Raw genomic sequence first — 24,755 nt, forward strand, 5'->3', positions numbered from 1 at the left:
AGATTCGCCTTGTGCTGCCGTGGAAAAACCAGAATGCCGTGTATTTTTTTTGCGTGGTGCATGCGGGCTGCCTATAAAAAAATAAAATTCTGCATACTTGGGATTTTATGCCGCACGTCATGTCTAGTTCCAGGGCCCACGGGAGTCGATGGGGGAGGGTGCGGGGACAGCAATAGGCGTCGGGAGCCTCAGTGGGGCTGCTAATAGTGCCAACCTCCCTCGCTGCGAATTCTTCCGGGTTCAAATACAGTAAATTTACACCCTCCTTCCCCGAGGCTGCTTAATGCCGTATACATGGCATGGTATTTTACAGAATTTTTTCCAGTCTTATCTATTGTAATAATTTGTCCCGGTCGAACGTGTAACTGCCGTTTTTCTCAACAAGCAGCTTCTGCTCCAGCAACCGCGCAAACATATCCTGTGGCACCCAGCCGCCCGTTGCAGCAAAAGGCATTGACGATAGCTCTGTCTGATAGTCCTGGAACGCCGTCTCGTATGCCTGCAGCTCCTGCTCGCTAAACGTCAACGGATTCGGGCCCTTGACAATAGCAGCGCTCTCGTAATGGGGCCACATTGTGTACAGCTCCACGAGCCCGTTTTCCACATACAGATAGTCCTTCTCTGTCTTGGCATCCAAGGCGCTCAGATATGCACTCTTAATAAGTTTCACGGCCGGAGAAATCACCCCGAGCAGTTCCTTGTTAGTCTCGTTCAACGCTAGCTCCCAGTAGAATTGGTTTCTCGTACGGTAGAACATGTACTCATACTGCTGCTTGGCCACGTCGTCCAGCTTGTCGTAGTCCTCGACGTCGGCCTCCAGATCAAAGATCTTGGGCCCGCTGTATTGCACAAACTTTGGGTAGCTGCTGAGCAGGAACGGTTTGATGCACGCGCCTTCAAAATCAATAAACCAGGTCTCGTCGCCTACAATCACGTTCATAGGGTCCAGGTCCGGCAACGCCAGTCTCGGAGCAAGCAGAGCGTCCATGTGGGGGATTGTCTTGCTTTCGACGTCAAACAGCTTCTCTGCAACCTGCGCCAGCTTCTTGTACACCGGAACGGCCTGGTCGTGGCCCTGTTTCTGCAGATTTTCCAGTTCCAGCTGAGCAAGGTCTGCAACCATTTTTAGCGGCTGCTCGACGGTCCATGGACCAACAAACTTGTCGATCTCGGCAGCCTCGACGTCTTTGTTTCTGTAATACGCTTTTTCAACTGTCGGCCCAATCACCCATCTGTTCTTGAGCGACTCTTCACTTTCTCCAACATATGGCTCGTCAACAATGTGCTCGAAGCCGTCCTCTTTGAAGTACAACGACCCGTAATGGGTGAACGTAAGGTCGGTTACCTTCTTATTGAACTCAGCAATGGGCGAAATGACGCTCATTAGCTCCGTTTTAGACTTTTCGTCGTTCACAGAGCCGGGAGTCAATGGGTTCCATTTTCTCATCAACAGCTCGCCTTTCTTGAACTCCATCAGCATGAACGGAATTCCCACAGGGTTTTCTGCCACACTGGAGTAGGCTAGCACCCTGGGAACGTTCAGACCTAATTTTTTGGCAAGAAAGTCCATGGTTGCTGCCTCAGACTTGATCCGCCGGTCAGTGTACACTTCCGAGTCCAGCTTGTATGGAACTCTCAGAACAAGTTCGTCTTCTTGGTGGTCCAATTGCAGCTTGTAAATACGGTGATGTTTGCCCTCGTGAATGGAGCTGATCTGTTTGATGTGCGAGAAGCCAGTTTTGACCAGATCGACATTATCTTTCAGTACACTCACGTTATGGGCCACCGGCAGCAGCACTGAGCCCTGGAACGGCTTGACAACCTGCGCAAGCAGGTCGTTGAGCCCCTTGATGGAGAATTCGGTGCGTCTTTTTTCCTTCTCGACGACGTCGTTCTCGAGCCACGAGCCCCAGCTATACTCGAAAATTGACGCTCTTTTGGGGTCGTTCTCGTCACTGAGCTCCGTGAACACCTCCTTGGGCGTGGACACAAACCGCCGTTGGCGGAACGCTGTCCGAGCTGCTGGCATAATCCACCGTGCAATCATGATAATTAAAAAAAAATGTCAAGCCAATATAAAATAATTCCTGGCCCCGTAGCAAAAATATCCTTTTTTTGAAAAATGCTCCAATCCGACGCAGATGACCTGGCAGCTGTCCTGGTGACACTTGCAGTATCGTGTGTTGCCTATCTTCGCAACTTTTTTGACGAAGCCCATTTTGACGACAGTAAGGTGTTTGACGGAGCAGATTCCCTTAACGTGAAAATCCTCAAAAGGGGAATCTCCCTTAGAGCAGATTTACTCAACGACTGGATGGACAACGTAATTGCAGCAATAGTCTCCAGACAAGTCACCGCTTTCTGTTTTTATGTCAAGCCCGATCCAGCCCATAATTCCTTTATCGAGTCCTACTTTTTCGAGATCGACTACACAAACAGATCCCACCAGGACTATAACTCTCAATTGTATCATATACTAAAAAGGCTGATTGCATTTGCCCAGAATTTAAACGAACTGCCCCCAGAACGCTACTTATCTCTCAGTCTCGTATCCAACGACCAAACGTTTGCTCCTCCCCTATTCCAGGCTTCCGACAGTCCGTGTTTGACAGGAATTGACGAATCCTTCGAGATGGAGAACTGTGGCACATTCAAGACCCAGAAGCACGTCATCGTCCTCAGAGTGTTAGCAGGCAACGCAAAAGACGGGTGTTTCCCAATGGATCCACTGGCCTACACGGATTTAGAGCCTTCGCAGACGGCGCTCGAGCTGAGAACCGCAGCGACCTCGCGATACGGCGACACGCAGGACGACATTCTTGGCGTCTCTTTCCAAACGCAAAGCTCGTCAACGTTGGAAAAACCGTCCTCATCACTGGACACCACCTGCTACTCTGCAGAGTCGAAATAAATCGCGACGCGTCGGAAATATTCTTTGCGTAAACAACATGTCCACCAGAGAAAGACAGATACAACACCTAAACCACCAGCTGGGCGAGCTCCAGCGCAACCTGCTGTATATGAGCAAGCTTTGCGACAAGACGGCGACGCAGTTTCGCTCGATCAAGAACTTCGGCGAGCTGCAGGCGTCTGTGTTTATGAGTTCCCACGCGGTGTTCCAGGTTTACAGCGAGAAAAAAGAAGTCAGAAGACAGGAGCTGCTTAAGGAAATGCAGGAGGACAGGAATGAGGACGCAATGGACGACGAAAGCGAGAAATAAGCGTATTCGTTGGGAAACTGTGCTGCGAAATTTATTAATTTTTAAAGTATGGTCGCAGTTGCTATCGAATATTTCGGGCCCGCAAAAACATATACAAACGGCGTGGCGCACGAGAGAGTAGAGCTGACAGAGCCGGCAACGCTTAACACGCTAATTCAGCACGTCGGTCGCTCGTACTCGTCCGAATTCGCTCAATATATCGTCTCCAGCTGTGGAGTCGTGGTCAATGAGGACTACGTGGAAACCGAGCGCATAGGCATCGAATTCTTCGGTAAAAACATTGCTCTCCAGTCAGGCGACGTGGTAGGCATCATTCCGCCAGTTTCAAGTGGATAACGAAACTACTTGCCACTATATACAACGTTCCGTCTACTCCTTCAGTTCGCCCGACTCGACGATTTTTATCTCGGCAGTGGTACGACCGCTCTGCGAGCCGAACGACTCAATCTTCTTCACAGTGGAGTCGTAGCCCTCAACGACCTCGCCAAAGACAACGTGGGCGCCGTCCAGCCATGGACAAGGCACGGTGGTGATGAAAAATTGCGATCCATTGGTGTCAGGACCGGCATTGGCCATGGAAAGAAGACCCGGCTTGGAGTGCTTTTTCTGGAAGTTCTCGTCTTGGAATTTGCCTCCGTAGATGGACTTGCCCCCGTATCCGTTGAAGTGAGTGATGTCGCCACCTTGCAGCATGAAATTCGGAATCACTCTGTGGAAAATGGAGTCCTTGTATCCAAAGCCCTTCTCGCCGGTGCACAGAGCTCTGAAGTTCTCGGCAGTCTTTGGAACAACCTTGTCGTAAAGGTCGAACACCACACGAGGCTGTTTTTCGCCATTGATCGCGATGTCAAAGTAGCACTTGACTAGGCTGGCACGGGAAGTGGAAAAAGCTCTTTTGTACATGTTGGTATACTAGGTAATTTTTTGAAAAATATTGCTTTATAAATTAGGTATTTTGCGTCTATCGACGCGACGGTCATCATAGTTTGCGTTGCAGTTTCGTTAGAGCGTCGCCGACAACTTTGAGGTTGGCGGCGAAGGTGTCATAGTCCGCAGACCGGAGCGGCTCTTCCAGCCCTGCAAGGACACAGACGTGCTGTGAGTCACGGGAGGGGGCGAAAATGAGGTGGCGGATCCACGCGCGGTCTATAAGCACCGGGTCCGTCACAAACAGCCGGTCCAGCGAACGCACCTTCAGGTTAGCCACTTTGATTTTGATGGCGATCTTGATTTTTGTGAGCAGCTTGAACCACGGGTAGTCTTGGAGAATTTGTTTTTGCAAAAGCTTGATGTTTGAATCGAAACTCGAGCTCTTTTTCAACAATATCTGGAAAAGTGTGTCCATCTCGTCAACTTTTGTTCCCAGCCGTTTATTGGACTCGTCGTCACAGATGCGGTCGAACCAATAAGATGGCACCTTGTCGACTATGTGTTTATAACGTGAATGTATGGCAGCGACGTAGTCGTAGGTTCTCACATGGAGAATTTCCTTTTCGCTGAGATGGAGCACAAACAGGCCTGCGAATTGCGCCATGACGTTGGGGAATTTGAGGTCTGGGTCCAGGCGAGTGTACCATTCGAGCGAATCTGACAGAGAGTTGAAGTATGGCACGGGGTCTGTGTCTTTATTGTTTGAAAAGCCGAGGTTTAGCGACGGTATGCCTAAATGGTTCTGGAACACAGAGTAGTCTCCCATTCCGGTCGAGATCAACCCCATCGACGAATTCGATGTGGTGAAGTACTGATGGAGCGTCTGTTTGTCATTCACCATCACCTGCTTCATCACTTTCAGCAGCAGCTCGTTGAAAAGTGGGTGGCTCTCTATTTTCACTTGCGAGCCATTTAATTTATCCAAGTTGATGTAGAGAATATTGTTTTTCGCGAGCTTGGTGGAGTAGAACTCTCCAAACTCTGTGGACCCCAGCAGGCCGTAGCTGGACCCGTCCCAGGATATAAGCTTGATGGTTCTGAGCGGTTTCCAGCCGAGCTTGACAAGCTCGTCGAATCCCCTGGCCAGCTCCATCATGGCCACATGGCCGCCCGAAACGCCCCCTAGGCCTCCGATTGAGTCTCTAGACGCGCCAATAATCAGCTCCTCATCCTTGATCACGCCGGGTATCTCGTTCACAATATTGTAAATTGGCTTAATTTTATACTCAACGATGTTGAGCAGATCAAGGGAGTAGCTCGAGGGCCCGCACGAGTAGGAAAAATCCAGGTCGCCATGCCAGCCCACATCCGGACCCTTCAGGGTCTTTAATATAGGCTCGATGTCCTCGTAGCTGAGCGGCAAGGAGGGGATTTTCGGAATAGTTTTCGGCTCCACTCTGTGAGCAAAAAGCGTCGAAGACCAACCAGGCGTCGTCGGGTCGCCCGGCTGCTCAGCAAGGAAACTGACTGTTTCCTTGTCCACGCTGGACGGTTTCCGCGCAGGCCCCGACGGAAACGGTTTGCGGCCGTTTTTCACTCTCTGCTGTCCGTCGTCGTAGGGGTCAGAGTACACTAGAACGGCAGAAATTCCGTGTTCCTGGGCAATCTTAATTTTGCGATCGACGCTAATCTGTCCGCGTCGAACAATGCCAATTAGACCGCCCACCTCGACGCCGGCCTTGCGAACAGCTTCGTAATCGTGTTCCAGGCCATAATTCAAATAGACAAACTCGGAATTGACAGTCCCGTTGGCAGAGTACGGATGGAACGACAAAAGCTCGCTTTCTTTCAACTTTGCTTCGTAGACCAACTTATCACCGTCGTACATCTTCAGGTGCGTCTTCAGAGGCCTGCCCATCCAGGTCTCGTATTTGTCAGAGTACGTTCTAAACTGGTAGTTCTTCTTGAAGAAAGACTCCGCGGCCTCGTGGTTTTTTCCAGGCAAGTGAACATCGCGCTCCATAAACTCCATGTAGCTCTTGACATTGTTCTTGAAGTTGAGCTGGGTCAAAAATAATCGCGAACAGTCGTCAAAGGTAAGAAACTCGCCATGGAGACGTCGTAAGTCCCTGTCCAACGAGGTCCGCGGAAGGAATATCAGATTGAAGAGGAAGATGAATAGACACCCAAACACACACACAGACAGAAACCGGCGACGCTGGATCTGCTCCCAGGTCACGTTAGTAGCAACTATCATAGAGTTTGTTATAGATTCTGTAAGACTGCGAGAACGCCTTAATACCGGCTCATTATCATTAATGCTTCCGTAAGCAAGGGACGCTTTGCGGGAGTTAGACCGGGAATTGTTGGACGAGAGAAGATGGCCGAGGTAATCGTCCTGAGCAATCGACTGACCCGACAGAGCCGGGTTCGGAAAGGGTTCTGTCATGTTCTTTCGGAAGCGGCGGAATTCAGGAACCGGGGGGCCGTCAAGAAATACAGCCGCAGAGTGTTATAAAATGGGTGTTTCAGGGCTGCAACACGCTGCTGGTATATTACTAATTTGCCTTTCTATTCAATCGTCTAGATAAATAATAATCTGCCCAGCCATTTTTGCCAAGAGCACGCTTCACGTCCCCCATATGGTCACGTGGCCTTGTGGTCACGTGATCCGGCCGACGCCTGGTACGCCTGTCTGGCCTTCTCAGACCGCAGTGCACTCTCGCTGTTCTTCAAATGGCCTCTATCGTCCAGTTCGACCGTTCCTGCGGTGTCAAACAGCGACACCTGGCCCACAAGCAAACCAAGCGTGTCCAACACCTGGTCTGGGTCCGACAGATACGCTTTGGCCACCGTCTCTTTGTTAGCCGGGCCCACTGTCACCGGGTAGATGCCACGAGGCTCCTTGATCGTAACCAGTTTCTTGTCTTTCCAATTTTGCTCAATGATGTTCAACACCTTGAACATGTCCTCGTCTGTTGTGTCGTCTCCTAGACACAAGATAAAATCTGGCATTTGCTCAAAAGTGCGCGGCTGCTGCACCAGAGGGTCAGAATTGAGCACGAGTCGGCGCACTATTTCTCCCTTGTTGACAAACGATGGCCGCACCTCGACGTTGGCCTTTCCAGCCATCACTTCGACGTCGTAGGCGGCCATTCGTTCCAGCAAGTCTGCCTTGCACTTTGCTGCCTGGAATTTTCCTAGCTCTGGGTCCGACTGTCTATAATGCCAAACGATGGCGGCCTTCTTCTTCTCGATGAACGAGCCAGGCGTTCTCTCGGCGTATCTTTTGAGAATTTCCTCCACCTCTTCTCTCCAAAGCATTTCGTAACGTTCGGCCAGGTTGATCCATTCTTTGTGGCCTGCTTTTTTCAGGAAACAGCCGTGTTCGGCACTTAGGCCAACCTCAGGGAACTGCGAGCCGATCCACTTCTCCAAAAACTCCTGGTCCCTGCCACTGATGATCCAGATCTCGTTCTTGGGATCTTTGACCAGTGCTTTGAGGACATTGATCAGCCGTGCCGAAGGAATGGCCGCGTTTGGATCGCGCACAATTGGTGCCAGTGTCCCGTCGTAGTCAAACAAAAACAAACGACGTCCTGCTCTTGTATAATCCTCCAGCAACATCGGTTTGTTCAAATACGGCGTACCGTGTTTCGAGTTCAGCTTCACCACAAAGTCCATCAGGCTCTGCAAAAAATGGCACGTCCAGTCCTGGTTCGTGTTATTGCACACAGACCGATACAATTTGGCCTCCAAAGCGGCTTTTCTGTCGTCGCTCATCAGCAGACACTCGTTGATGGAGTTTGCCACTCCAACGGCATCCCAGGGATTCACTTGAACACAGTCCTGCAGAACGCTTGCCGTGCCACTGAATTCAGACAGTAACAGTGGCGATTTGGACTCTTTCTGGCACACAATGTACTCCAGAGCCGTTGTGTTCATTCCGTCTCTGATGGACGTGATCATACACAGATCGGCGGCCCGTAATAAAGCCAAGTACTCGTCTCTGTCCACCTTCATGTTGTAATTCTGCACAGGGGTGTACTCCAGCGAGCCATACTTGGCATTGATGTTCGAAACCAGCTCGTTGACCTTCTTGTCCAGCTTAGAGCTGTGGTAGAACGGCTTGAAAGAGACCTGGATCAGAACAACCTTGCCCCGCCATTCGGGATAGATGTCCAGGAACATCTCAAAGGCCTGCAATTTCTGAACCACACCGCGCACCAGATCGAGTCTGTCTCTGCCGATGATGATTTTGCGGTTGCCGTTGAGCTGTTTGAGCGTCTGCACTTTCGACTCGACGCTTTCTGTGAAGGCGTTGTGCTCAAACTTGGCTACGTCAATGCCCAACGGCAACGTCACCACTTTTACGTTGGACGAGTGGATGTGCACCCCGTCCGGCGTCACCTCGTAGCCAAGCAGTCTAGCACAACAACTGATAAAATGTCTGGCAAAAGAGTGGTTCTGGAACCCAACCTGGTTGGCTCCCAGCATGCCGTCCAACAGCAGCTTCCGCTTGCTCAAACACTTGAAGTATTCCGACGATGGGAACGGAACATGAAGAAAATGGCCAATATAGGCCTGTGGAAACTCCATTCGCAGAATCTGCGGCAACAGCAGCAAGTAGTAGTCGTGGACCCAGATAATGTCTCCTGGCCGGTATATGGCCTTGATTTTGGCGGCATATGCCTCGTTGAATTTCACGTAGTCGTGCCACCATTGGGCCTCCTCGCGGCCGTCGCTGGGAGCCGGCTGCATGTAATGGAACGTGGGCCAGATCACGTTTTCGGCATACTTCCGCCATCTTTCCTGGTCTTTGCGCAAAAGCCACACAGGATGGATGTTCTCGTCGTTGTTTGCCTCGTGAATTTTTTTCGTCACGTATTCCTTGTCGTTGTCGTCCAGATACAGAGGATCGTTCTCAATGGACTGATTCGTAGGAATCGAGTGCGGAACACTCTCGTTGTACGAGTATAGCTCGCCGGTCCAGGCAATCAAGTGAGACTCCCAATTGGTGGCCTCATTCAAGAACGCGTTCGACGCATGCAACGCAGAGCTCCCTCTGAGCGGTTTCAAGTCCCATTTGCCATTTTTAGTCTTGTAGATTTGGTTCGGCAGTTGCGTCATGCAATTAAGAATCCGTCCGCTCACCTTTATCGGCGCAGACTCGAAATCTTTGGGGTCAATGCGGGTCATTTTTGTAGTATAAAGATATATTTGAATTTTCAATTTATGGTCAACTGTCACCTGTGATAAAATATTCGGTTGCTATCAAATAAATTCCAGAAAAAAACATCCGCGAAGGTGGACGTGAAAATTCCGGGGCACATTACGTGGACTATTAGCAATACATCTCTAGCAAAAATGCGGCCGCACTAGGACCGGATGCAGATCTTGGATCCATCCTTCAGACGGCTCATGTCGTCGCCGCTGCCCGAGCTGCTCGCTGTGGTGGCAGGCGTGTCGACGGCACTGGTCCCTGCAACAGGGGCCTTTCTGTTGTGGGTCATGTGAGACTGGACCAGATGGCCGGCCGCAAGGGCAGAACAGAGCGAAAGCTCGGCAGCCAACACGGCAGATGCAACGATCTTGGCCAGCTGTCTCGCATTGGCTCCTGGTTCTGTTGGATGCGGACCCTTCACTCCCAGAAGCTCAAGCATGGCTCCTTGAGGCTCCAGAACAGTACCTCCTCCAATGGTTCCCACCTCGATAGATGGCATGGAAACGGAAATTTGTAGGTCACCGTTAGGCAGCTTGTTCATCAGTGTGATACAGTTGGAACTCTCGACGTTTTGCGCAGGATCCTGTCCCGTTGCAAGATAAACGGCAGTCACCAGGTTAGCGGCGTGGGCATTGAATCCACCAACCGACCCAGCCATGGCAGACCCAATGAGGTTCTTGGACACGTTCAGCTCCACCAATGCATCCACATCTGACTTGAGCACCTTGCGAACCGTTTCTGCAGGAACAATGGCAGCAGCAACAACGCTCTTACCACGACCTTCAATCCAGTTGATGGCGGCAGCTTTCTTATCAGTACAGTAGTTTCCTGACAACGAAATGATCTCCATGTCATCGAACCCACACTCGTTAATCATGTAATTCAACGCATACTCGACTCCCTTGGAAATCATGTTCATTCCCATAGCATCACCTGTGGTGGTCTTGAACCGGATGAAAAGCAGCGTTCCGGCCATGGCAGTTTGAAGATGCTGCAGTCTGGCAAATCTGGAAGTGGAGTTGAACGCACTCTTCATCACCTTTTGCCCCTCCTCCGAATCAAGCCACATCTTGGCAGCTCCACTGCGGGCTAGTGTAGGGAAGGAGATGCATGGCCCTCTGGTCATTCCGTCATTGGTCAAAACCGTCTGGACACCTCCTCCAGCATTGATGGCCTTGCAACCTCTCATAGTTGAAGCAACCAAACATCCTTCCGTGGTGGCCATTGGAATGTGGTAAGGAACACCGTCAATTATCATAGGACCAGCAACACCAACGGGTATGGGCATAAAGCCGATCACGTTCTCACAGCATGCACCGAACACTCTGTCATAGTCGTAGTGTTTCCATGGAAGTCTTCCTGTGTTCAAAACAGGAGCATCAGCAAGTTTAGCAATGGCTTTCCGACGAACAACAACAGCTCGAGTCTTATCCTCCAGTTGTTTTTCCAAAGCATACAATGGAAGCTTGCCCGAAGTGACCAGCTCTGCAACTTCTTCATTTGAGCACTCCTTCACATTTCCTGCTTTCATGATACCCAAAAGTTCCTCAAGAGAACGTTTTGGTGTCAAGGCTTTGATCTCCAACGAATCGGCATCGCTGCCAGATTGTTCGTCAGTAAATCCCTCGTCAATGATTTGAGCCTCTTTCACATCGTCAGAACTTGAGTTGCTGGATCTTGGGATAACAACCGAAGGAGCTGGCTTAAGGATGACTTTGCGTTGTTCCACAGCCCTTTGCTTCTTCTTTTCCTTCTTTTTGATTTCGCGTGTCTCATCTATATGAGCATTTGTGGCATTCAGAAGGTAGATATTGATTGCGACGCTGATTCCAGCCAGAACAAACAAAAACTTTCCAACAAGTGGGTCCGAGATGGCTTTGGAAAGTCTCTCAAAGAAATGCAAAGCAAGATCTTCTGTCTTGGTGAACCAGTCGACTCTGCTGTATACTCTTGTTGGCATAACCGTGATTAGGGTTCCGTGGCTTCCAATCGGAATGTTCATGGCAACAGACTTCGACAGAGATGGCGAAAAGGTGGAGAACAAGTTGATAGGCTGGTAGTCAGCAGAATCATCGTAAAGCCAGGAAGTTCCCAATGCAAACAAATGCAACGAAATGAATCCCACAATCATGGCCACCTTAAAACTCACAATGTTGCTGTTATGACGGAACAAGTCAGTCGGAAGTTCTGCAGAGGCAGCAACGCTCTCTGCAACAGTCTCATTGATACCGTCTTCCTCCAAGAACTGCTTGAGCTCAATCTCCTTATGCACCTTGTTGATCTGAGCCTTCAAAGACAAGATGGAAGAGTAGAATGTAAATGTGAAAAACAAGTCCACGGCAAGAATCAAAGCAGCCATAATGCAGAAATTCATTAAGCCAGTAAGGTTTGGAGCCAAAATTGAGCATAGCAAAAAGCAAGCAATAATGATGGATTGGTCCTTGATCAGTGGGATCGCAGTTGTGGATTTCACCACGCTTGATATTGTTTTTGGAATGTCGGTGTTTGACTCTGATCTCAGAGCTTTAAGCACTGGTTTGGTGAATGCAATCTTGTGCTTAAATCCAATGGTTGCCACCAAAAAGGGAAGCCCCTCACTCAGCGAGATAAGTGGAACTTTCAAGTTAAACAAGAAAATACCAATAGCGAGTGCAAACAGAAAAGCAATACCTGAAGAGAGCAGGGAGCCAAACGCAAGCCAAAAGTTAGAGCCGAGCTTCTTCATTTCAAAAAACAATTGGGCAAAAGTGAACCACATTGCTCCGTACGCAACGGTTACCAAAATGATATCGAACGGCTCTGCACCTTTGATCAAGCCCTCAACTTTCGTAAATAGAGACTTGAGATATTCATAATATTTTCCGATACGATGGATACTCCTCACTTTGAACTGAACACCATCTTTGTTTGTCATTGTCGCGAATTTCTCGTATAGAGTCTCTGTGGAAGCAAAGTCAGAAAGCAGAATTTTTTCATTTTCCTCCATTCCCACGAGCAGGTTATCGTGCACTGGGAGGTCGGCGCCTCCGACTCTTTTGAACTTGAATGGAGTAAGAGAGTAATGGTCTGCAGATTCATATGCTGACGGATTTTCAACTTGCGACCATTTGGTGTAGTCTGAGGATCCTGATGGATGGTAAAATAGCACGGGCTGAGAAGAAGCAATGCTCAAAGAGGACGCGTAGTGGTCCAAAATGGATAGATAAGTGATAGAAGCCACAAGAGCGGTTCCTATAATCACATGGATAGGTCTTTTGGCACAGGTTTGCGCCAGAAACGCGCTAACATTCGCCAAAACTGATGACATGTAGGGAGACGCAGATTAAACTTGCTGATTATTGGATACAGTGACGGGTTTGTCTGACTAATGCTGATATCAACCGCGTTACCTGACGAATCAATAAGTGTACGTGAGCAAACAGCCAAATTGAATATAGTGTTCAAGTTATATATTACTTGATGGGAACGAGCCAGTGGGAAAAACGGAATTTGTCTTGTGTAAGGTGAGAATCTTAGTGAGAGTGTGTACTAATTGGCGCAGGTGTCCGTTCTAATACTGGTTCTATCTGAGGGCGCGTGATCAGAGAATATGGGAAGATTGAGAGCTATTAGATTAAATAAACCAAAAAGGTGAACCCATCAGATTTTTTCACTAAACGAAATCCCCTTTTGTGTTCTTCGCGAGCGCTAGCGAAATTATGTTCTTATTTTTTTTTGCTCGCGGACTCGTGATACAGTCACGTGACTCAAAAGGCTGTCCAAATCTTATTGGAAATTATAAACGTCCATCCATTTTCTTATTTATTTCACACTACAAGAAAATGCCTAAAGACGTCAAAAGACCCGAACTCGCCAAACCGTAAGTATTCGAGCTATTCGTGCTAACTTTAGGTATGTGCATGTGCCGGTGAAACCTCGCAATTCCGCTACTGGATTTGCTGCTCAGAACTTGCCAATGGTGGCCATGTTTATGAGAAACAAGCCCTTGGCTTGGTCGTGTCTTTTGCTCGCTGTGCAGAGCTACCTGAATGAGCCACTGATCAAGTCGCCTGACGATGATGCCCAACCAGCGATTTTCAAGATTGTGTTTGCGGTTATTGGTGTGCTGACCAGTTATATGGACCTTGTTTTCCCAAACACCAACCCGCAGGCTCGGCTCCAAAAACCTGCACCTACTGAAGCTTAGGTGTAGACTGACAAGTTATAAATAATGTTGAAAGTTATGTGTTATGCGTCAGGCAGACTCTGGTGTTGCTGTCCCGTTCTTATCTCCCAACTCCCTATCTTTTTTCTTGAGAGGCAAAACTTTGGGCTTTCTCTTCAGTTTGGTAATTAGGTTGTGGTCGAATTTGGAATGACACGTAGGGCATTTCTCGTCCTCCGGAATGACACTTAAAATACAAAGACACACGGAGCAAACGTAGCCCACGTCGATAACTTTGTTGGTTATGAAACACGAAGCGCGGAAATCTATCGACTCGTCAGTAGGGAGAACAATGATCGGTCGTAACATTGGATCAATAAACAATGCTGTTGTGAGATATTGTATAAGGCCTTCCGGCTGTGTAATATAAATGTAGACTCCGTTGGTGGCATCTGCTGCTTGTTGAAGGAAAGTTGAGCTTGGTCCTAGTTTGCAAACGTCCACCGAAATCTTCATTTTTTGGGACGCAAATATGGTATTCATTACTGAAACGTACGGCAGTGTGCTGTCGTCACTGATGCTCACCACTAAGAGCCGTGATTTCAATGCGTTCAGCTCGTCAGATTGCTGAATTTTGTTGATATGACAGAGGGCCATCGACATCGCTCCTGCGAGCGTTCCTTTGATATGCTGTTTTCCTTGTTCCCTGCCAATCAGCTGGGAAAGCGTGTCTGGCTGCTCATTTAGCAAGTGCTCAATTTTGTCCACAATTGAGCCGTCTATAAATCGAAACTGCCTGTACATTCCAGGAGTGTGCAAAAATCTGGTAGACGTCGAAGACTCTGTAAGCGGGTATATGAGTTGAGCCCCATGGGAATAACTATTTGCAAGATACAGTGCAACGTGGTTTGAGCTGTTGAGGGAAAGATGCGAATTGAGCATAACTATTATGGAGGAAACCACTTGCTTGAGCGAGACTGATCGATCTTTTTCAAGTTTGCGCCATTCCAACGGGTTGATATCGACCACCACCGCCAGTAGTGACGGCGTCTCGTCCACTAATTTATGCGGGTTTGTCTGCGATTCTGCAAATGCCCTATCTGCAATAGCGTCCATTTTGACGGGACGGAGCGCTAGTCTAGTTTATTTTTTATTTTTTATTTTATGGCGATTAATTTATTATAAATTTGAAGCTTTTCCCTGGAAAGATAACTTTGTTTCGTACCTTCCTTCTTCTCACCATGAAAGGTTGAGGACGTGTGAATATGGCGCAAGTGATATCTATCCAGCACTCACAAAGCCATTGAGTTAACTACATCCCATCGGAAACTCTGCTGCTCTACAGACATACATCGTTCAAATCGGGCCCTGAGACTCATATCAAAGCTGATTATCGTTCTATCTCTCTGAAATACCAGAGAAATTGTCACAACATACCCTGCTCAATGTTTCATGGTATTTCTGATGCATACTCGGCGCTAATTTTGGGAGCTTTCGCTCCGACCTGGTTTCTGCGCGCGAAGGCAGCGTAGAAACCAGTTATCATTGCTCTGCTTCAGACAACTCTCGGAGATTCTCAAGCAAAGCAATTTGTATCCTCCCGGCGAAAATACTAGCGCCGGTTTTCCTAATGGGAGGATACGTCGACGCAGCCCATGCTGCGGAGGGGACATATAGAACTTTTGAAGTACTAAAGACTGAATTTTAACGTACCTCCCCTTACACGGAAAGGGAGAGCGCATCCCCTCTATAGAAGGGGAGAAGTATATCCCCCCTTCAAATAGGGAGAAATATAAAATGCGTTCCCCCTATAGAAGGGGAGAAATGTATCCCCCCTTTCAAATAGAGGGAAGGCAAATTATATGCCCTCCCTGTTTGGGGTGGGTAGCCTCTCCCCCTCCCCTATGGTCAGGAGAGCCGCATCCACCCCTAGTTTCGAAAGTATACTTCCCGTCTTTCTAGTACAGGGCAGTGGTGGAACCCCATACCGGACGACCTATGGCAGTATACTTTCCCGGGCTTGCCCCGTCATGATAGTAGTTCAATGTGTGGTATAACTGGAATCTTTAAAAACTGGAAATATTGGCAAAACATGATTTGGTAGCAAAATCTTAGAAATGTCAGAAGTGTAGCAAATCGTAGAAACGTAAAGTTGAAATCCATTGCTGTACTGGTGAACGCTCCACCTGGAGGGGGCATCTCCAGCAAAACGCACCAAGTGAACGGTTATATCGCTGCATTCTATTCGTTAGCGCTAACAACATCGTCAGCCAATTGCAAAGCAATTCTTCAGGGGAATTCGATATCTGCTGACCTCGATTCAAGCTTCAAGGCCGTACTTCGTGCCAAATCTGTGCAAAGCGTCGCTCGGTAATTAAACCCGCGCCAGCATCTGCACACAAATTGACAGGTTCCTAGTCCTTTCAGTACCCCTGGATCAGGTTATAGAACCTATCCCGTTTCTTGCAAGCCAAAATGGATGCCCCGCAGTCCAACCTCCACGTGAAGACACTGCAGATATTAGACCGCAATCCACCTGTCTTACAAAATCCAGTTAATCAACGCAATGGGCCCAATGTGTCTTCTATTGGACTCCAAGACGAGGAAAACGGAGTCCTCCCAAGCTAGCCAATATGAGAGTATCGTCCGTGATGAACAGAGAGCTACCTGAAGGGGGCACATCTGATGTACCAATAATGAGCAATCTGCTGTCCATACTTGAAAAAGAGAGACGCTGGCCCCTATTTATACTCCCGCCCCGGTGTAGCCGTCCTAAGCGCCAACAAACCCTCGTGCTCCCGAGATCGTATCGCCAACCAAATTTTTAGGTGTGAGGTGTGGTTAGGTGTGAGGTGTCGGTATGGTAGCAGAACATTGGGAGCTACGATGTCTGTGGTCTGTTGGTAGATTATCTGGCTTTGTGGGTCCTGTATAAAGGCCTCAAATCCCTATTCTACTGGCACGGAATCGCGTGAGAACATGAAGGAAACGGATGTATTTATGCAGCAGCTTGTGGACGACCTCAGTTTCGAGGAGTACAGCGGTGCTCTGCCCGAGGGAGGAACTTCTGCAGAAGACAATCTGTATCCGACACCTCCGCTGGACTCATCGCTGGCGCAGATATTCAGCGATTCCCGCTACATTTCGCAAGTTCCGCGCTACTATTTAGACGAGCCGACGTCTTGCGACGCTGTCGATCTCAATACCCAATTTGAGCACCTTATCGACCAAAATGCACTGGAAAAAAAGAGCACACGAGCAGAAACATGCAAAGAAGACCACGAAATGTCGCCAGATTCAAACTATAACTGGAGACAGGTGCTGGAGGTGGGGATTCTGGATGCCCTGGAGTCGCCGCAGACCACTCCCAAGCAGCCGTGTGAACATTTATCTCTGGGACAGGAAAAGACGCCCTGTCGAGGGCTAGACTATTACCGCATACAGAACAACATTAGCATCCGCGCGTTTGAGGCATTCAACAAGCCAGATTCCAAGTATATCTACCAAGAGAACAGGAAATATGGCACAAACCTGTACGAGCCAGCGGTGAACCGCAAGCTGAACCCGCAGCTGCTGGGGGACGAGACGGGCACGGCCTCACGCAAAAAGAGCGTTAATACGGGCAATTTTGCTCTGTGTCCGTTCTGTCCCATGACACAGGAAAATAGCAGAAACGAATTCCAGAAGCTGTTTTTCAAACGCAACGACAGCAACTATCTCCATCACATGATCCAGTTTCACGGGGTGTTTTCTAACGGCCGTCTGGTCAAGGACCCTGCAAAACGGGGCTGGCTTTTTTCAAAAGAAATGGCAGAGCCCGTGGAAGTGGTGGAGTGCCCGTATTGCTCGGAATGCATCACGCTCAAAAAGTACAAGGCCTCAAACCCAAACGAGCATCGGCTTCTCAAATATCTGCGGCACGTGAAAGAGCATCACAAGACAGGCAAGAATCTCCAGCAAGTATCGTTCTTGTCGGAGAAAGCGAGTATGTGAGGCCTTCTATAAATAGAGTGTAAAGTTTAAAAAAAAATAATAGGGGCCGGTCCTGCTATGCAAGGTACCGGAGAGTTGTGAAAATTACGCTTTTTGTTCGCTGATGGTTCTATTTGTGGAGCAGTCAATAAAATGATGACGTTTGGCACACCGGTTTGTATTGTAATTGTCTGAATAGGAAATTGTCACGACAGAAGAGAGCTTGTGTGCATTCTTTTCTAAAAATATTCACCAGTGCCTCGAAAATAGCTTCCATAAACACGCCTTCAGCCCTCCCTTCCACACTATTTAAAGCCTCCCAACTCCAACACAGCTTCTCTCATCACCCACACCAATTCGCTTTTCCTGAGAGACTTACAATGAGATTTTCTTCCACACTAGCCCTTGCTACCATCGTTGCTTCCGTCCTTTCCCAGAAGGTTAGTCTCTACGTTGATGCCCCCGGCGGAGATTTCCGCGGCAAGGGGCTTGAGCCAAGACACGAGGGAGCCGCCCTTGACTACCTCTTTTTGACCGACGGCTCCAGCTACTCCTGGAACTATGACGCCGCCACGAAAAAGCTCATTGCCCCACAGGCCCAGTACAACTTCCCAATCACCTTGGGAGGGGCTCCATACGTTGCCTGGGGAGCCACTCCTGGCTACGAAAGCTTCACCTTTGCCAACGATGGCACCCTTCAGGTGAACGGCTCCAGCAACGGTTTCTACGCCTGCAAAAACACCAACGACCCGTACCGCTACTCCAGCACCGCATATGAGCTCATGTACTACAAAAACTCAAAAAACGTCCCTCCTAACAGCTGCACCGCCATTGCATTGAAGAACGTCAAGCCTCAGCCTCTGAACTCCAACACGAAAGCAGTTTCTGTGTCAAGTGCCCGTTCCGCTTCAGGCTCGTCGGCCCGTCCAAACTCATCTTCTTCCTCTCCGACCTCGATCCACCGTTCAGGATCCGTCACTTCTGTCACCTCCAGAGTCACCGCTGCTTCTACCAAAACCAATACCGTCTGCCGGGGCAACTGCTCCTCGGCGGCCATCAGCACGTTCCACAACAATGCCATGGTGATTGCTCCTGCTGGAGCTGCCATCCTCGGAGGTATGGCCGTTTTCTTATTGTAACTTGGTTATGTTCGTATAGTTTTAGAGTTGTATTATCTAAATGACTTTTAATAGTATAGTAATTCAAGCAAGTGTAGTAGGTAGCAAGCTCAATAGACATATTGACGGAATAGCTATCAAGACAACCTCCTGTGCTGTCTGAAGACGCTGTTTGAGACGAGCCATGCATGCCAGCAGGACAGCCTATCAAGTTGCGTGCTCTGCTCGTGTCCTCTTTTGCCTGGCGACAAAAACGGTGCGTGCCGGAAAAGAAACAAATTTCTAGATCATAAATAGCTTCACGTAACCAGCACTGCTAAATTTGACAGGCCATCCCCACACACGGCCAGATCGTCGTAACCCAAAAAGTTCATCAGCCTCCACGCCCTCATTTTTTGGCGTGCACCAACACCTTCTTGAGCGAGCCACACCAGCTGCCGTTCGACTTGGCCATCATGTACTCCAAAATGCTCTGTTCCAGCCGTTTTTGGTCGCCCTGCTGGCTCAGATCTACCATGGCGCCCACGAAAATCAGATTTTCGACGTTTTCTGTCGCCTTCTCCAGCTTGCTCCGGTGATAGGCCAGCTCGCGCTCGGAAAGCGTGGTTGGCAAGGCCAAGATCTCACGCAATTTCGCCCGAATTTCGGCGAGATCGGCACCGTCCCCCGCGTCTGCGCTCGGCAAGCTCGCCAGACTCGTCTGGCTCCGGTTCAGCACCGTATCCGGACAGTCGTTCCAGCCCGGAATCTGCGCCGTGCCGTTCTGGTACGAGGTCATGAACTCGAAATACTTTACATTTATTTTTTTCTCGTTCCACCTTGTAGCCACGCCTCGCACCGCTACCCTGACACCTCGCGTTGCACCTCGAGCGCACGGGTCAGCACCTCCTCGATCGACGGTCTTTGGGCCGGGTCCACCACGAGACAGTAGCGCACGAGGTCCTTGAGCGCGGGCGAGTACTCTGGCGTTGGCGGGAAGCTGTAGCTGCCCGAGCTGATGGCTAGCGTGATGTTGGCCCCGTTGACGAGCTCCTCGCGCTCGAACGGCGAGTAGCCGTACAGCAGCGCGTAGAGCGTGCAACCGAGCGACCAGATGTCGATTTTCTCGTCGATTTTGTCGCCGACTTTGATGTCGAGCAGCTCTGGCGCGCGGTACGGCAGCGTGCAGTGCTCGTTGCTGAGCTCCTGGACGGTGATGGCCTGCGCCCGCGACTTGATGCTGACCCGTGCCCTTTCGCACGAGCCCAGGTCGCACAACACCGGCGTCCCGTCCTTGGCCAGCATGACGTTGGCCGGCTTTATGTCTCTGTGTGCAAAGCTAACCGTTTCCTGTAACTCTGTGCCATCTCGTATGCTCTCTTCAACGTTGCTGAGAAAGGGGTTATTTTCGTCGGCTCCGTCGCTGTCGTTCGGCTCCATTGACGACACAATCGTGTAGTTCTTAGAGACTTGGTGGCGGTGCATTGACTGGAGTCCGCGACAGATGCCTACAAACAGCCGCAGCGCCTCAGTTTCGTCCATGCGCGCGTTGTTCACGCTGTTCTTGTTAATGATGTCCTGCAAGGAGCCATTTTCAAAGTAGGGCAGCAGGATGTAGATGGTTTTGGAGCCATCTGGCTCCTGGACGACCGACGAGTCGATCGACTTGATGATGAAGGGCGAGCGAAATTCGCGGTAGTTGTCCACCTCCTTCATGGCGGCCTTGAAGTTGGAGTTGCCGAACGGACACCGTATTTTCTTGAGCGCATACAAGCCGTGGTTGTTTTTCGATTGCACGAGGTACACGTAGGAGAAACCGCCCTCGCCCAGCAGATTGAGGATCCTGAACGAGGCCTGGTTGATCTTCAACACGGGCGTTGTGTTGAAGATGCACGGGAAGCACAATCCCACGCAGTCCAGAAGAGCCATGATAATAAATAAAACTTGTTTAGATGCTTTTTTTAGTGCACATCTCTGCACAGGAACAGGTAAAATTTGCTTTGGAAGAAAAATAATCAAATAAAATAAAATAAAATACTTGTTTATTTGCACTCACCACCGCTGACATGTCAATTGCCACGAAGAGCGACGGAGAAACCGTGGGAAACCTGTCCTTGATTGCCGCGCACTCGCACATCACGGGACTCGGACTGGACGACCACCTGCAGCCGCGCGAGAATAGCCAGGGCATGGTGGGCCAGCTGAAGGCAAGAAAGGCTGCCGGGGTGATTCTCAAGATGATCCAGCAGGGCAAGATTGCAGGCCGGGCGATTCTGATTGCTGGTCCGCCGTCGACGGGAAAGACGGCCATTGCAATGGGTATTTCACAGAGTCTGGGCAGCGACGTGCCGTTCACTGCCATCGCAGGCTCCGAGGTGTTTTCCAAGGAGCTGTCCAAGACGGAGGCCTTGAACCAGGCGTTCAGAAAAAGCATAGGTATTCAGATCAAGGAAGAGACCGAGGTGATTGAAGGAGAGGTTGTGGAGATCCAGATAGACCGGTCGTTGACGGGCGGCCACAAGCAGGGAAAGCTCACCATTAGAACCACCGACATGGAAACAATCTACGAGCTGGGAAACAAGATGATTGACGAGCTGACCAAGGAGAAGGTGATTGCCGGCGATGTGATTTCGATCGACAAGGCGAACGGCAAGATCGCCAAGTTGGGCCGCTCGTACACCCGTGCGCGGGACTACGACGCCATGGGCCCAGACACAAAATTTGTGGCGTGTCCCGAGGGCGAGCTGCAGACGAGAAAGGAGGTGGTGCACACGGTGTCGTTGCACGAGATCGACGTGATAAACTCGCGGCAGCAGGGTTTTCTGGCGCTGTTCAGCGGCGACACGGGCGAAATTCGGTCCGAGGTGCGCGACCAGATCAACATGAAGGTCGCCGAGTGGAAGGAGGAAGGCAAGGCGGACATCATTCCGGGCGTGCTATTTATTGACGAGGTGCACATGTTGGATATCGAGTGTTTCTCGTACATCAACCGGGCTCTGGAGGACGACTTTTCGCCGATCGTGATCATGGCCACCAACAGAGGCATTTCCAAGACCAGAGGCACCAACTACAAGTCGCCGCACGGCCTGCCGCTGGACCTGCTGGACCGGTCGATCATCATCAGGACTGAGGGCTACAAGGAAGACGAGATTAAAAGCATTTTGTCGATCAGAGCGCAGGAAGAGGAGGTGGAGCTGAATGCGGACGCCCTGAGTCTGCTGACCAAGATCGGTATGGAAACCTCGCTCAGATACGCGGCCAACCTGATTGCCGTGAGCCACCAGATCGCCAAGAAAAGACGCACCGACACCGTTGCACTTGACGACGTCAAGAGGAGCTACACGCTCTTCATCGACAGCGCGCGCAGCGTGCAGTTTGTCGAGGAGAACAGCAGCCAGTATATCGACGACGAGGGCCGCGTGCAGCTGTCGAAGAACGAGGACGCCATGGACGTGGGCGCCTAGAAATAGAGATCTACAGCACACTAAAACGAGCTCTTTTATTTGTACATTCCTGTAGTTCAACCGCTTCCCTTGGTGTTGAGGATCAGACCAATAATCATGCCGTACAGGCCCAGCACCTCGGCGAAAATCAAAATCAGCACAATTCCCACAAAGAGCCGTGGCTGGTGCATAAACTGTCTGACCCCCTCGTCGCCCACTATGCCAATCGCATAGCCAGAGGCCAGACAGGCAAAGCCCACGGACAGTCCGCAGCTGAGATGCATGAACCCGTTGAACAAGGTGTAGTTATTGCTGGGACTGAGGCCTCCAGCGATCAGCACAGCCACGACAAGCCCATAAACGGACAGAATACCGCTCATAACGACGGGAATGAGCGATCTCATGATCAGTTCCGGCTTGAATGTGCCGATTCCAGAGATTCCTATGCCAGACTTGGCAGTGCCGATTGCTGCGCCGGCGCAGCTCAGAACCATTGCTGCGCAGCAGCCGGCGAACCCAAAGAACGGCGCAAATGCGGGCGAGTACTCGGACTCGGGTAGTGTCGACCTGGAGTTAGTAGCAGAAGAGAGATACTTACATTTTGACGGTAAGTTTTGTGAGTTTTAATAAATTATTTGTGCTGTATAGCAACGTTACCCGGAGGAAATAAATAAATACACAATAATTATACAATTATCAGACCTATGTCCTCTCCAGCCAAGATCCATCTCCAGCTGCGCGAGCTGCGATATCTGTACGACGCGCTGCAGACGGCCGTGGCCGCCAAGGTGGACACACATCTGGCACAGATCCGCGACAAGGGCGACCCTGCGCTGGCGAAGTCGGTGCGCAGGCTCGTGGCCCAGTTTGTCGACGGCATCTTCGACGATATACAGCATTCGCTCGAGATCGACGACGTGGCGGCGTCGCAATTGGCCAGCAACACGATCTCCAGCATGCTGGCCAACCCTGCGCTGCTCAACGAGAAAATAGAGCCGTACGACTTTGCGCTCAATGACAGGTTGCGCGACCTGTACACGCGCGTCGAGGAGAAGGTGGAGTCGCTTTCGAACTTGAGGCGCACGCAGCCCGCCAGCATCCGGGACGAGTACGAGGCGCTGGTGCGCGAAAACGAGACTGTTGTCGACGCGATTGTCGCGGAGTCGGCGCAGAACCGTGCTGCCGCGTCAGACGCAGCAGCAGCCGTGCCCGACATGGACGACCTGCGCCACGATTTCAAGTGCATTCTAAACGACCTCGCCGACCTTAAACACGACGTGCCCGAGACCAGACACGGCGTCGACAACCTCGCAAACGTGATCTCGTTTGTGCACCACTAATTTTGTACACTAGCCCAAGTAGCAGAATTTTTGCTATATTTATTTCAGTTATTTTTGGCTATATATTTATTTTAAATCATTTTTCATGTCATTCCAACAGCTGTTCCAACAGATATCCGACCAGGGCCGGCGGCTCTTTGCCGCCACCGAGCGTGCCCCTGCGCTATCGACCGGCCTGTGCGTGTTTCTGGTGCTCGTGTACCTTTATTCGATCGCCAACCCGGCCATTCTCGACAAGTGGTCGCTGACGCCATGGACGCTCTACAACCTCGAGCTGAGCCGGCTGACGACGTACCCGCTCGTGCACGCAAATTTCGTCCATCTTCTGTTCAACGTGGTGTCGCTGTACGGGCCCCTGTGCCAGTTTGAGGTGCAAAATGGCACCGTCCACACGGCCATCGTGCTCAATTTCCTGGCCACTTGCGTGGCCATCCCTTATTGTCTGTGCGGCATGCTTTTCTTTCCAACCACAAGCGTCCTGGGAGCGTCCGGCTGGGGCTTTTCGATGCTCAGCTACTACTACTATCTGCAGGCCCAGACAGCAGAAAACACCAGGATCTACACGGTGGACGTGCCTACAACGATGATCCCGTTCATCCTGCTGCTTGTGGTGGGTGTGCTGGTGCCGAGCTCGAGTTTCATCGGTCATTTGTTTGCCATTTTGGCCGGATATGCGCTCGGATACGGGTATCTCAAACACTTCACGAACCCGCCGTTCCGGATCGTCGAACGCGTCGAATCGGCGTTGGCAGGCGTGATTGGCCGCCTGCCGCCCCAGATCCACTACATCCGCGAGCAGGACGTCAGCAGCGACCGGTACGTGCTGCCCTCGCACGGGGGCCAGGTGCTGGGCACTAATAGAGGCTGAAAGAATTAACGGTAGATAGATGTATCAATAGTACATTTCGTGAACACTCATTTCCCACGCAGGATCTTGGCGAACTCCTCGATGTCGATCTGGCCATCCGAGTCGGTATCGGCGGCCTGGAGCATCTGTCTGGCCTCCTCCTCTGTGAGCCTCTCGCCGATGGTCGTGAGCACGCGGACCAGCTCCGTCTGGGAGATCTTGCCGTCACCGTCACTGTCAAACACCTTGAACGCCTCCAGGATCTCGGCCTCCACGTCCTGCTCCTTGATCTGTCTTGCCATCATGGTGAGAAACTCGGAAAACTCGATCAGGGAGTTGCCGTTCGTGTCAATCTCGTTCACCAGGTCGTTCAGTTCCTGCTGCGTTGGATTCTGGCCCAGCGCCCTCATCACTGTGCCTAGCTCTGATGCGGAAATCTTGCCGTCGCCATCCTTGTCGAAAATGCTGAACGCTTCTTTGAACTCGTCGATCTGTTCTGGGGTTAACTTCTCGCTCTGCATCGTTAGCGGTGGAACAAACAATTGCTGTGATACTTACCATTTTCTAATAATAAACACGTATTTATTTGTGTTTGTC

At 50.4% G+C, this 24,755-nt stretch overlaps 18 protein-coding genes across 18 annotated transcripts; 9 read left to right on the forward strand and 9 right to left on the reverse strand.

Annotated features, from left to right (window-relative positions):
• Window positions 1-331: 331 nt before the first annotated feature.
• On the reverse strand, window positions 332-2,047 carry HPODL_01637 (Altered inheritance of mitochondria protein 9, mitochondrial; the record flags this gene model as incomplete). The annotated part of the gene is made up of 1 exon (XM_014078150.1): window positions 332-2,047. One exon carries the CDS (start codon window positions 2,045-2,047, stop codon window positions 332-334), a length of 1,716 nt encoding a protein of 571 aa, XP_013933625.1.
• A 75-nt stretch (window positions 2,048-2,122) lies between these two features.
• HPODL_01638 (uncharacterized protein) lies at window positions 2,123-2,911 on the forward strand (the record flags this gene model as incomplete). Its single annotated transcript, XM_014078151.1, has 1 exon — window positions 2,123-2,911. One exon carries the CDS (start codon window positions 2,123-2,125, stop codon window positions 2,909-2,911), a length of 789 nt encoding a protein of 262 aa, XP_013933626.1.
• A 37-nt stretch (window positions 2,912-2,948) lies between these two features.
• HPODL_01639 (uncharacterized protein) lies at window positions 2,949-3,221 on the forward strand (the record flags this gene model as incomplete). Its single annotated transcript, XM_014078152.1, has 1 exon — window positions 2,949-3,221. One exon carries the CDS (start codon window positions 2,949-2,951, stop codon window positions 3,219-3,221), a length of 273 nt encoding a protein of 90 aa, XP_013933627.1.
• Window positions 3,222-3,269: 48 nt separating this feature from the next.
• On the forward strand, window positions 3,270-3,557 carry HPODL_01640 (uncharacterized protein; the record flags this gene model as incomplete). The annotated part of the gene is made up of 1 exon (XM_014078153.1): window positions 3,270-3,557. The coding sequence occupies one exon, from the start codon at window positions 3,270-3,272 to the stop codon at window positions 3,555-3,557; it is 288 nt and encodes a 95-aa protein (XP_013933628.1).
• Window positions 3,558-3,590: 33 nt separating this feature from the next.
• On the reverse strand, window positions 3,591-4,124 carry HPODL_01641 (Peptidyl-prolyl cis-trans isomerase; the record flags this gene model as incomplete). The annotated part of the gene is made up of 1 exon (XM_014078154.1): window positions 3,591-4,124. The coding sequence occupies one exon, from the start codon at window positions 4,122-4,124 to the stop codon at window positions 3,591-3,593; it is 534 nt and encodes a 177-aa protein (XP_013933629.1).
• Window positions 4,125-4,200: 76 nt separating this feature from the next.
• HPODL_01642 (uncharacterized protein) lies at window positions 4,201-6,540 on the reverse strand (the record flags this gene model as incomplete). Its single annotated transcript, XM_014078155.1, has 1 exon — window positions 4,201-6,540. The coding sequence occupies one exon, from the start codon at window positions 6,538-6,540 to the stop codon at window positions 4,201-4,203; it is 2,340 nt and encodes a 779-aa protein (XP_013933630.1).
• A 197-nt stretch (window positions 6,541-6,737) lies between these two features.
• Window positions 6,738-9,290, reverse strand: HPODL_01643 (Phosphatase subunit of the trehalose-6-phosphate synthase/phosphatase complex; the record flags this gene model as incomplete). The annotated part of the gene is made up of 1 exon (XM_014078156.1): window positions 6,738-9,290. The coding sequence occupies one exon, from the start codon at window positions 9,288-9,290 to the stop codon at window positions 6,738-6,740; it is 2,553 nt and encodes an 850-aa protein (XP_013933631.1).
• Window positions 9,291-9,469: 179 nt separating this feature from the next.
• On the reverse strand, window positions 9,470-12,622 carry HPODL_01644 (3-hydroxy-3-methylglutaryl-coenzyme A reductase 1; the record flags this gene model as incomplete). The annotated part of the gene is made up of 1 exon (XM_014078157.1): window positions 9,470-12,622. The coding sequence occupies one exon, from the start codon at window positions 12,620-12,622 to the stop codon at window positions 9,470-9,472; it is 3,153 nt and encodes a 1,050-aa protein (XP_013933632.1).
• Window positions 12,623-13,136: 514 nt separating this feature from the next.
• On the forward strand, window positions 13,137-13,501 carry HPODL_01645 (uncharacterized protein; the record flags this gene model as incomplete). The annotated part of the gene is made up of 2 exons (XM_014078158.1): window positions 13,137-13,174; window positions 13,207-13,501. The coding sequence occupies 2 exons, from the start codon at window positions 13,137-13,139 to the stop codon at window positions 13,499-13,501; spliced, it is 333 nt and encodes a 110-aa protein (XP_013933633.1).
• A 48-nt stretch (window positions 13,502-13,549) lies between these two features.
• On the reverse strand, window positions 13,550-14,575 carry HPODL_01646 (RNA polymerase II transcription initiation/nucleotide excision repair factor TFIIH, subunit TFB4; the record flags this gene model as incomplete). Its single annotated transcript, XM_014078159.1, has 1 exon — window positions 13,550-14,575. The coding sequence occupies one exon, from the start codon at window positions 14,573-14,575 to the stop codon at window positions 13,550-13,552; it is 1,026 nt and encodes a 341-aa protein (XP_013933634.1).
• A 1,863-nt stretch (window positions 14,576-16,438) lies between these two features.
• On the forward strand, window positions 16,439-17,452 carry HPODL_01647 (uncharacterized protein; the record flags this gene model as incomplete). Its single annotated transcript, XM_014078160.1, has 1 exon — window positions 16,439-17,452. One exon carries the CDS (start codon window positions 16,439-16,441, stop codon window positions 17,450-17,452), a length of 1,014 nt encoding a protein of 337 aa, XP_013933635.1.
• A 359-nt stretch (window positions 17,453-17,811) lies between these two features.
• On the forward strand, window positions 17,812-18,570 carry HPODL_01648 (uncharacterized protein; the record flags this gene model as incomplete). The annotated part of the gene is made up of 1 exon (XM_014078161.1): window positions 17,812-18,570. One exon carries the CDS (start codon window positions 17,812-17,814, stop codon window positions 18,568-18,570), a length of 759 nt encoding a protein of 252 aa, XP_013933636.1.
• Window positions 18,571-18,937: 367 nt separating this feature from the next.
• Window positions 18,938-20,457, reverse strand: HPODL_01649 (serine/threonine protein kinase; the record flags this gene model as incomplete). The annotated part of the gene is made up of 2 exons (XM_014078162.1): window positions 18,938-19,367; window positions 19,400-20,457. 2 exons carry the CDS (start codon window positions 20,455-20,457, stop codon window positions 18,938-18,940), a joined length of 1,488 nt encoding a protein of 495 aa, XP_013933637.1.
• A 137-nt stretch (window positions 20,458-20,594) lies between these two features.
• HPODL_01650 (RuvB-like helicase 2) lies at window positions 20,595-21,992 on the forward strand (the record flags this gene model as incomplete). Its single annotated transcript, XM_014078163.1, has 1 exon — window positions 20,595-21,992. The coding sequence occupies one exon, from the start codon at window positions 20,595-20,597 to the stop codon at window positions 21,990-21,992; it is 1,398 nt and encodes a 465-aa protein (XP_013933638.1).
• A 56-nt stretch (window positions 21,993-22,048) lies between these two features.
• HPODL_05301 (V-type proton ATPase proteolipid subunit 2) lies at window positions 22,049-22,622 on the reverse strand (the record flags this gene model as incomplete). Its single annotated transcript, XM_014078164.1, has 2 exons — window positions 22,049-22,538; window positions 22,570-22,622. 2 exons carry the CDS (start codon window positions 22,620-22,622, stop codon window positions 22,049-22,051), a joined length of 543 nt encoding a protein of 180 aa, XP_013933639.1.
• Window positions 22,623-22,675: 53 nt separating this feature from the next.
• Window positions 22,676-23,311, forward strand: HPODL_01652 (kinetochor protein Mis14/NSL1; the record flags this gene model as incomplete). Its single annotated transcript, XM_014078165.1, has 1 exon — window positions 22,676-23,311. One exon carries the CDS (start codon window positions 22,676-22,678, stop codon window positions 23,309-23,311), a length of 636 nt encoding a protein of 211 aa, XP_013933640.1.
• An 85-nt stretch (window positions 23,312-23,396) lies between these two features.
• HPODL_05302 (putative membrane protein) lies at window positions 23,397-24,179 on the forward strand (the record flags this gene model as incomplete). The annotated part of the gene is made up of 1 exon (XM_014078166.1): window positions 23,397-24,179. The coding sequence occupies one exon, from the start codon at window positions 23,397-23,399 to the stop codon at window positions 24,177-24,179; it is 783 nt and encodes a 260-aa protein (XP_013933641.1).
• Window positions 24,180-24,226: 47 nt separating this feature from the next.
• HPODL_01653 (calmodulin) lies at window positions 24,227-24,719 on the reverse strand (the record flags this gene model as incomplete). Its single annotated transcript, XM_014078167.1, has 2 exons — window positions 24,227-24,673; window positions 24,717-24,719. 2 exons carry the CDS (start codon window positions 24,717-24,719, stop codon window positions 24,227-24,229), a joined length of 450 nt encoding a protein of 149 aa, XP_013933642.1.
• Window positions 24,720-24,755: the final 36 nt, after the last annotated feature.

The sequence above is a fragment of the Ogataea parapolymorpha genome, chromosome VI (genome assembly GCF_000187245.1).
Source record: "Ogataea parapolymorpha DL-1 chromosome VI, whole genome shotgun sequence".
Classification (NCBI taxonomy): Eukaryota; Fungi; Ascomycota; class Pichiomycetes; order Pichiales; family Pichiaceae; genus Ogataea; species Ogataea parapolymorpha.